The following is a 10512-nucleotide window of genomic DNA, read 5'->3' on the forward strand; positions in this document are numbered from 1 at the left end:
AACCACTGAGCCACGCTGGCCAGGCTTAATTTCCCATTCTGATGTCAGTAACAGACTTCCAGAGGGTGCCCTCCCTGACCGTGTGTGAGATGTCCTGTCTGGCTTACGGGTGTGAACTCCTTCACGTCAGAGGCCACCTCCCGTTCACCTCGTAACCCTGCCGGCAACCACTGCGTCCTCCTAAAGGGCACTGAGCTGACCAGATGCACTGGTTTGCATTTTTTCCTCTAGAAAAAAGATGACATAAAAGTCTCCACATAACTGAAACTCCTCCCGATGTAGAAAATTTGTCTTCTACCAAAAGAAAGAGAAACCGTTAGGGTCACTGCCCCTGTACCGAGTTTTGGTGAATAAAAGCGAATCCAGCCCATGGTGGGGTATTCCCTGGTGAGCATCCTCTTAGGTTCTCGGAAGAACTGTCCTGCAAGTCCTCTCAGCAGAGAAGGCCTGTACTGCCTGTTCTTCTGCTGGCTCAGTTGGGCAAGCCAGTGTTAAATCTTATCAACAGAAAGAAATAAAACATTACCCAGAGTGAGTGTTTACCTTGGAGTGTATTCAGATGTTTATAGCCCTACACTTTCCCCGTCTGAGCCCAGGTTGGCTGGGAGCAGACTCCTGGTGGAGGGCGGTGCGCCTATTCCACATACGACCAGGAATGGTCTGTTTTGGTGAAGCTGCCCTAAGATGTCATTTGATATTTTCAAGGACAATTACCACGTCCTAAGAGACGGTGTGAAGTGGTGGAGTCAGAGGGCCTGTTCTGAGTGGACCATGCTCAAGGTGACTCTGACCTTGGCTATGCCACTTGTCTTCTATTAGTCTCCGTTTTCACGTTTGTAACAGGGAAATTGTAACTTGCCCCACTCCATCATGGTGTCCTGGTGAAGGAAACAAGCGAGTATATGGGAAGTGTGTGTATGTTGGGATTACCCAGCTGGGCAAATAGCACTTGGTATTGTCATTTACTCACGGCCAAGGAGGCAGTCTCGGGTACCAGTCCTGACTGCCCACGAGGGCTGTCCAACAGGAGATGCCAGACTCGGAGCAGACTTAGGCCCTGGGGAGTTACCAGGTGGGCTTTATTGAAAGAAGTATGTTCAAAGCCGTTGAGGTAATCCAAGTGAGATTGAAAAATCTGGCTCCTAGAATTCCAAGGGTTTTTAAACATTAATTCCTTGAGAATGACTGAGAGCGCCAATGAATTAGACATATTTTAATCGCCTTTGTGATGTTTTATTATTTTTTAAGTGACAACTTAGGCTTCCAGGTAATATACCATAAACCAGAAGGAATAAAAAATGGTTAATATTCCTTAAGGGAGAAGCTGGAGACCCACGCCCAATCGCCATCTTCCTTTCTCGGAAGCAAACTTCTATAATCTGAAAAACCTGACATTCCATATTGAGGGTTTATTGTAAGGTAGTAAAACCAGATTTTATATCGTGTGTATTCCTACAACTTCTGATGTGCTTCCAAAAATGGCATTAAGGCAGCAGCTGAGGAAATTTTATGAGATAATGAAGCAGAACAGTTACTGAAAGCCATCTGCTCAGTTGTTTACAAACTTGCTTCAATACTTCAGAGGCAGTGGTAGGGTACGTGTCTAAACTTCACAAGCTGCACTAGGTAGGACGAAGTGAAGTGCGCCCGGGCTGGGCTGAGCTCGGTCCCTCTCTGTGCAGTGTGAACGGTTGCCAGGCAGGCCTGTTGGAAGCCAGCAGAAAGCACCACACAGAGGTGATTATGTGCCACCATCTGTCACGCTTCAAGCCTACCATACAGCATGGCTAATCAGCCTTGGCAGGATGATGGATGAACAGCAGCAGCTGCCAAAAGCCACTGTTGGCAAACAGTCCTGAAGTTAAGAACTTTTTCCCCCCTCTGTCTTCCTCTCCAGGGTCCTGCTGCGTGTCCGCATGCTGTACTACCTACGACAAGAAGTGATAGGAGACCAGGCAGATAAGATCTTAGAGGGTGCTGACTCAAGGTTAGTGCACGCACGCATGGGTTCTCTGCCCCCCTGCCATCATCCAGGCAGTCGGAACACATCATGGATCATGTTTCAAAACCTTCATAAACCATGAGAAGCACACGTCCTGTTTTGCATCTCGAATGCAATGTTTGTCCTATGAGCTTGGGGACGTGGCGAGAATCAGGGAAAGCCTGTGTGTGTGTGTGTGTGTATAAGTGTGTAAAGAGGTGTGAACTAAATTGCAGGAATTCTGACACGACCTTTATAATGGGACGCTGGTGATAGCGTTCATTTCTGCTCAGGGTGGAAAGCGACAGACTTAAGCCCTTTGCTTTAACCTTTGCTCACTCCTCTCCGTGACACCCAGGTGCTTACTGTGGGAAGGGGCACATGAGCGCGTGCACATGGTCAAATGACTTAGAGATTTTAAAACATGAGTGTTTGTCTTAAATATCACACAAATGGCTGTCTTTACAGTGACGCTGATGTGTGGATACCTGAGCCGTTCCACGCCGAGGTCCCCACAGATTGGTGGGATAAGGAGGCGGATAAGTCCCTCCTAATTGGAGTGTTCAAACACGGTGAGTGACGTGTCCGCTTGACCACATCTTGACCGCGTGGCCTTTTCTCTATTTAGAGCTCGTTGCATCCTCTCTTCCAAAGTCATCATATTAACAAGGATAGTTCCAGAGGACTCTTGGCATCGACCGCTTTCCTGCACTAAAAATCTAATAGGAACTGTAAATATCAGATGCTGTTTTTGAATGTTTGTTGAGTGTTTGAGAAGAAAACATTTCTTTCTTGGCTGTAAATAAAACCCAAACCATATTTGTTTTAAGAATAGCCCAACTGTCCTGGAGCCCTCCCGAAACTTTGCTCCCAGCACGGCTCCCGCGCCGACTCTGCCAGCCCGTGTCAGAGTGGACGGCGGGCTTAACCTCTGCTATTAATCTGTACAAGTGCCTCCTGGGCTTTGTTCCAAGCAATATTTCACAAATGTCAGTGCTGAGAACTCCCGGCTCCCCCGAGTGGGATGCAGCCTTGTTAACTTTGAAAGGCTGGGGATGCAGAACTGGCATGATATATACAGTGAGTGGTTCCTGATTATAATCCCAGCTCTCTGGAGGTCGCTGAGGTAGTCTCGGCAGCCCGGCCTGACTAAAGGGGAGAATGATGGCTTATAAAACCTTCCGTGATTATAGTTTGGCTTGCGGCTCTACAGCAGTTAGGGGCGGCGGGTTGTAGTACACATCCTAATTGAATTGTGCTGTTCTGCCTATGTGCCGCGGCCCCGTCCTGTGAGCTCAGCCTAAAAACCATTTCCCCGCACGGCACTGTTGGGATCTGCCATTTCCCATCTAGTCAGCGTGGGCAGCCGAAGAGCAAATTGCAGTTTGAAAGCCATAGAGGGAACAGTGTCATCTTACTGACATGCATCATCCCAAACCCAATCAGACAGGCTCGCTGGCCTGACGTCGCGGGTTTTCAGCTGGCGGTGGAAGGTCCCGTGGAACCGAGGCTGCTCACGAGGAGGGTGGGTGGACTTGGCCTACCTCTGTGGAGGTCATAGAGGAAACGTTACGAAGTCTTTTAAATGTCAAGCAAAATTAGATCTTGGGGAAAAACAGGGCCAGAAATTTCCCCAGGCATCTCGCAGTTATGGTTGAACCTGTTTTCCTTAGTATTTGTGGTCACTCTGATAACGTCCCTGGAATGTAACTTGGCTCCCCCAGATCTGCCCTGGAATTGAGGGGTCCAGCTGCTAAATCAGGGTTCTTTTAAGTACAAGGGACGAAGCCCGCGTGGTGGTGTGGTGCTGTGATTCTGTTCGTGACGGGCCTTTCATTGTCTCTGTGTGTGTCCTCGGGGCTGGTGGGGATGGCACAGGCTACGAGAAGTACAACTCCATGCGCGCGGACCCCGCACTGTGCTTCCTGGAACGAGTGGGTATGCCTGATGCCAAGGCCATCGCTGCCGAGCAGAGAGGAACAGACATGCTAGCAGATGGCGGTGACGGGTAAGAAGGACATTTTAAAATTTTAATAAACTTTACATCCGTGTTGCATCTATTGGCAGCGTTGAGTTCCTCCGCTGCGCAGTGTGCTATTTGAACTAAGTGATGTTTATCAGTAGAGTCTGGGTACATGTCACCATGATTATTTAGACAGGATACAGCATCTAGATAATCTGAAACTTGTTTGTCTTTTCCAAATGACAACAGACACCCCCTCACTCCCCTCCAGCCCTCCCACACCCCCTCCCTCCACGGCTGCCTGTTTTAAATACCGATAGAATGGCTTTTGATGTTGAACCCAGAAGTAAAAGTTGCATTAGGCAGTCCTCTTCAGTCTCTTCCTATCAGTATGATTTAAACATTTTTGAAATTTTTTACATAGGGGAGAATTTGATAGAGAAGATGAAGACCCGGAATATAAACCCACCCGAACGCCATTCAAGGATGAAATAGATGTAAGGATTTGAGTATATTGATTTTATAGCTCCTGTAAAATATTATATGCCCATATACGACTTGTTAAACTTTATAGATGATGGCCTTTTCTTTAGAAGATAAAGCAAAATGAAACCCAGATTAAAATAATCCCATTTCTCCCGTTGCTTTCAAGGAATTTGCCAATTCTCCTCCCGAAGAGAAGGAAGAATCTGTGGAACTACGCACCACAGGTACGGCTCCATCAGCGCTGGTACAGCGGAGTCCGGGTGCGCCGGGCAGGCGGCGGCGGCGTGCCAGCGGCCTCTGGGCTTTGGGGCGGTGGATCTCAAAGCGTTATCTCGTCTACACTGACTCCTCTCCATTGGCAATAATTTAAATTCTTGTTTAGTGTTGGTTTTTCATTATGTTGCATTTCTTTGATGAAATAACTATTTTTTGGATTAAGAGAATTTGTTCATTTGCTTTATACCAGTTAGTGAAAACTCTTTAAGCATTTTTAGAAATATATCTCTTAAAAAAAGAAAGAAATATATCTCTTGGAAGAGGCATTTGCCAAGTGTCTGAAATAGTGCTGGTTTACAGAAAATACCGACCTTTTGCTTAATGTAAAATCATTAGCTAACAATTAATGTGATTTTTTTAAGCTCAAGGTTATCACATTACCTGAGAACACCCTTATAATGTAGTTTATGACATAAAGTATTTCTTTATGTAAGATTGATTTAAAAAAGAAATGGTTTATAAGTTCCATACTACTATTCTTTATTAACGTTTTCAAAATGAGGGCACTCTGATGCCCTTTCCCACACTGTCATTTGAATGTTAACGAGTCCCTTTATTGTGATGTAAAATCCTGTGTATTGCAAGGTTGCAGCTACACATTTCAGAAATATTTTCCCCACTTCCCCAGGCAAGCACAGCGAGAGCAATGCTGAGTTAGGCCAACTGGACTGGCCTAGCACCTCAACCCTGACCACGCGCCTGCGCCGGCTCATCACTGCCTATCAGCGCAGCTACAAGCGGCAGCAGCTGCGGCAGGAGGCCCTGACCAAGACGGACCGGCGGCGGCGGCGGCCGCGGGAGGAAGTGAGAGCACTGGAAGCGGAAAGGGAAGCTATAATCTCTGAGAAACGGCAAAAGTGAGTTTTTTCCAGGGTTTTCCTCTCAACTCCTGGCACATTTCTCTCTGGGCTGCTCTTTTAGGCCTGCCAGAGGCAGGAATCACATGGGAGACAATGACCATCCAAGCAGCCTGTCTCCCACCCCCAAAATAAGCACCGTGTGCGAAGGTTAGGGCCAAAGAGGAAAAGAGATGATACGCTGGAAGCCTTTTCACTCAAGTACAGCGCAAGCCAATGTCTTCTTTTCTGATAGGTGGACAAGGAGAGAAGAGGCTGACTTCTACCGCGTGGTATCCACTTTTGGGGTTATTTTTGACCCCATGAAACAGCAGTTTGATTGGAACCAGTTTCGAGCCTTTGCCAGACTGGACAAAAAGTCTGACGAAAGCCTGGAGAAATACTTCAGCTGCTTTGTGGCCATGTGTAGGCGTGTGTGTCGAATGCCCACCAAGCCAGATGATGGTAGGTCCATTGATTAAAAAAAGTTCTATACTAACAGGCCAATAAATGAAAAATAAGAGAGTGAACAATTGAAAACCTGCTTCAGTTTTGTCCCTAGTAAATACGATTATTTTCATGTTTTCAGAACCTCCAGACCTCTCCATGATTGAGCCCATCACAGAAGAGCGTGCCTCTAGAACTCTCTACCGCATCGAACTGCTCCGGAAAATTCGTGAGCAGGTTCTCCATCACCCTCAACTGGGGGAGAGGCTGAAGCTCTGCCAGCCGAGCCTGGACCTGCCAGAGTGGTGGGAATGTGGACGGCATGACCGAGATTTGCTGGTGGGCGCCGCTAAACACGGGGTCAGTCGGACAGACTATCACATCCTCAATGACCCCGAGCTGTCCTTCTTGGATGCGCACAAAAACTTTGCGCAGAACAGAGGGCCTGGCAATATGTCGGCCTTGAACCCACTGGCAGTGGGATTTGGCCAGACTCCGGCCGTCATCTCATCCGCTCACATTCTGGAGGAAAAGGTGACGGGACAGACCGAGGGCAAAGTGGAGGAGCCTGACCCCGCGGCCGCCCAGGAGAAACCTGCCACGAAAGAGGAGGAGGAAGAACCCGAGGGCGGGGACAAGGACCGGAAGGAGGACTGTGAGGCCGAGGCCAGCTCTGTCAAACAGGAGCTGAAAGGCATGGAGGTCGGCGCAGATTCAGGGCCCAAGTCAATTTCCGAGAAAGGTTCGGAAGAGGACGAGGAAGAAAAGCTGGAGGATGATGACAAGTCGGAAGAATCTTCCCAGCCTGAAGGTAATGCCGGCCCCCGGCCCCTCCTCCGCACGGCAGTGGCGACATGCCGAGTTTTCATGCCACTGACAAAGCTCTTTTTTGTTTCTTAAGTGTGCATTTCTCCTGTGAAGGGATAATTTTAGGTTATGTTTACTTGTATGTTCTGCTCTAATAAGACACGGAAACATGATATTTTGAACAAGTTGAGCTCTCAGGAGAGGTTTATGAATACATAGTTTCTGGATTAAGGATAAGGGTTAACTTTATAGTAGCGGTGTATTAAAAATACCAAGAGATCTTATTTGTTTAATCCTCACCAGAGGACAGAGACAGAGGTCGACATCAGTGTGCGAGAGAAACACTGGTCAGTTGTCTTCCATACGTGCCCCGACGGAATTGAGCCCACAACCCGGGTTATGTGCCCTGACCAGGAATCGACCAGCAGCCTTTCGGTGCATGGGATGATGTTCCAACCAGCTGACCACTCCGGCTGGGCCCAAGTGATGTTAATTTTGACAGTTAAATCTGTGGGAGAAGAGTCCTTCACTGAGTAAATACTGAGTTATTTTTAAACAAATAATGCTTAAATGATACAGTTTTAATTCAGAAGTATCAGGTAGGAGTGGAATCTAAAAATAATTGGTTCTCTTTGTAAGTCACAAAATCAGGCATGTGGTACGGTTCTGCTGCAGCTGGAACTTAGAACTTAGCGGCCAGGTCAGCCCCTTTCCCGTGTGGGAGACATGGGTCCTTGAGTCAGTCTTGGTTGCCCTTCAGCCTCCTCTGAGATGCACTTGCACAGCGTCAGGTGACTAGCGACATGACCTCCCTAAGCTACGCTGCTTCTTCGTCTGTAAGATGGGAATAAGCATGTCCGTGACAGGCCTGGTGCAGGCTTCCTACAGCAATCTGTAAAATGCCCAAGACCCTTCTAGCCATATTGTAGGCACTCAATACAATGGAGCGGAGCGGTATTCAGTTTTTTTCATCGTGTCCTTTCTAAACTTCTTTTCCGTGATATTCTGGTAGTGAGTCATGCACATGAACTCATTTCTCAGCAGGAGCTGTCTCGAGGGGGAAGCATTTTGATGAAGAAAGCAATGCTTCTATGAGCACTGCCAGGGACGAGACCCGAGATGGCTTCTACATGGAGGACGGGGACCCGTCGGCAGCGCAGCTCCTTCATGAGAGAACGTTTGCCTTCTCGTTTTGGCCTAAGGTGGGTGGTTACTTTTTGTTTTGTTGACCCAAAGAGTGGGTGGAAAAAATTGTTCGAGCTTGATTTTCCAAATAATTTTAAGTAAAACGTTGACACAATGTCTGAAGACTGTAGATGTTTCTCATGATTTAAAGAATGATCTGGAAAAGCCCAAAGAAAAAAAATCAGTAGAATACTTTTGTAATAGGATGGAAAGGTGACATGAAGGGAAGGGAATAAGAAACAGAACCGTTTATATGGACTTTTGCTCCTTGAGGTTTTTAGGGTGGTAATCGTGTACTGGATTATTGTTTCCACAGACTAAATAACCCCTTATTTATATTATTGTTTCCACAGACAAATAACCCCTTGGCGATATAAAATATGTGGATTTTTCAAAAATTTTGTTATTTGGCTTAAAAAATGCATAACATGAAATTTATGATCTTAGCCAATTTTAAGTGTGTACATCAGTAGTCTTCAGTCTATTCACATTGTTATGAAGCGGATCGCCAGAACATTTTTATCTTGCATGACTGAGACTTTGTACCCATTAAACAGCTCCTTCCTGCCCCCTGGCAGCCACGATTCTACCGTTGGTTTTGATGAATGTGACTACTTTGGTTGCCTCTCATACAAGTGCAATCATACAATATTTATCCTTTTGTGATTGGTTTATTTCACTCAGCATAATGTCCTCAGGGTTTATCCATGTGACAGGGTTTCCTTCTTTTTTAGGGCTGAATAATATTCCATTGTGTATATACAGTCTATTTTCTTTATCCAGCCACCCGTCATTGGGACATTGGGGTTCCTTGTACCCCTTGGCTCATTGTGGTGCTACTGTGAGCATGAGTGCGTTAACATCTCTTTGAGATCCTGCTTTCCGTTCTTCTGTTCTGGATATGCACTCAGAAGTGGGATTGCTGGTCACCTGGTAGTTCTAGACTTGATTTTTTGAGGAACGTCTATACTGTTTTCTATAGTGATTACACCATTTACAGTCCCACCAACAATGCACAAAGGAAAATGTGTGGACTTTTTAAAACTGTGTTTCAATTTTTTTTTTTCTTGTCTGAAGTAGAGCTTTCAGATTTCAGACAAGTTGCATGTATTTGGAAAGCTACTCTTCTTCACTTGGGAGAAGGTAGGCTGTTAACCCATTTGGTCCAGTATATTAGGCGTTAATTCCAAATGTGGTTATCTAGAACTAAAAACAAAGTGGAAATTACTTTTTTTTTTGGCTGACTAGCATAATTTTATAATAAATCCCTATGTAATTTGGGTCTGTTTTTAAGGGTGGGGAAATAATTATCCTAATTACCATAACAGGGCTGTCTGGTTTAAAACAAACAACACAAAAAAACAGCTTCAGTCGACTCATCCCTAGGCTGGCCTTCGTACTGTGAGTTGCGTAAGAAACCATGTGAAATTTTTAGCTGAAAAGTGTCCTATGACAGACATCTTTGTCTCTCCATGCCCTCTCACTTCCCCCATGGTGCTAGCCTCCCTTATCGGGTACGGAAGGGAGTTCCCGGATCAGTCAGGTCTGTGGGAGCAGGCAGGCACGTTTAATCTATGGAAACTGGGTCTAAGCTGTAATTAGAAATTTTTAATGTACACGCTTCAGTGAAATTTGAAGTAATAATAGGTGGGGGATGCAAATTGACATTCATTAGGTGTTCCTGGGTTGTGCCCATTTTGTAATGCTGAACTTTATTAATAGTGACGCTAATGATGTCCCACTGCCCGGGACAGACTGTGATCCTGCCTGGCTCTGAAGCGACGCGCAGGTTTCCATTGTTATCTGCTGACATGCACCCACCATCCTTTAGCTTGAATAAAAGTTACTTTTTAAAATACGGGGGCATTTAGAGGTGGTGGCCATGCAGTGTTTGCTAATTGATGTGGTTCTGTGTTCATAATCGCAGAACATTAGGTTTTCTGTCCTGGAGCCCCCTGAGTACCTTCCACCATGGCCAGGTGGTTTGGGTAGAATTTATTTGCTTGTTTGTCTTTCATTTTCTTTGACATTTTTCCTGCCAATTGACTTGTAAATCTTTCCTACTCGTTAGCATCTTGATAGAAACATTTACCTGGTAATTTTGACCAAGTCTTCCTTGCAATTTCATGCGACTTTTCCTTTCCCTCCAGGATCGAGTAATGATAAACCGATTGGACAATATCTGTGAAGCGGTGTTGAAAGGCAAATGGCCAGTAAATCGGCGCCAGATGTTTGATTTCCAGGGCTCCTCCCCGGCTACACGCCGCCCACCGTGGACAGCCCCCTGCAGAAGCGGAGCTTTGCGGAGCTCTCTGCCGTCGGCCAGGCCAGTGTCAGCGGGAGCGAGGACCTCACCACTTCTCCCCAGTTGTCAAAGGTAGGTCAGCGCGACTTGTTTTTGCAGTTTCAAGTTCAACTCTAAATCTCCCCTCAGTTTGGAAGCTTGTGTTCCACTGGTCCTACTTAGAAATATGGCTGCTGTTTCCTCAGCTTGTTGCACAGTTAGGGATATTTAATTCCTTACGCTTCAC

General features: G+C 46.2%; 1 protein-coding gene across 1 annotated transcript in view; it reads left to right on the plus strand.

Moving 5' to 3' along the window:
• The window catches only part of CHD7 (chromodomain helicase DNA binding protein 7), a 178743-nt gene that overhangs the window by 159378 nt on the left and 8853 nt on the right, over nt 1-10512 (plus strand). Inside the window, 11 exon segments of the mRNA XM_079796311.1 lie at nt 1898-1987; nt 2450-2553; nt 3860-3989; nt 4369-4441; nt 4597-4654; nt 5335-5563; nt 5799-6007; nt 6132-6800; nt 7838-7998; nt 10132-10225; nt 10228-10358. Of these exon segments, the coding sequence (XP_079652437.1) occupies nt 1898-1987; nt 2450-2553; nt 3860-3989; nt 4369-4441; nt 4597-4654; nt 5335-5563; nt 5799-6007; nt 6132-6800; nt 7838-7998; nt 10132-10225; nt 10228-10358 (1948 nt within the window).

This window comes from Cnephaeus nilssonii (genome assembly GCF_951640355.1).
Source record: "Cnephaeus nilssonii genome assembly, chromosome: 18".
Taxonomy (NCBI): Eukaryota; Metazoa; Chordata; class Mammalia; order Chiroptera; family Vespertilionidae; genus Cnephaeus; species Cnephaeus nilssonii.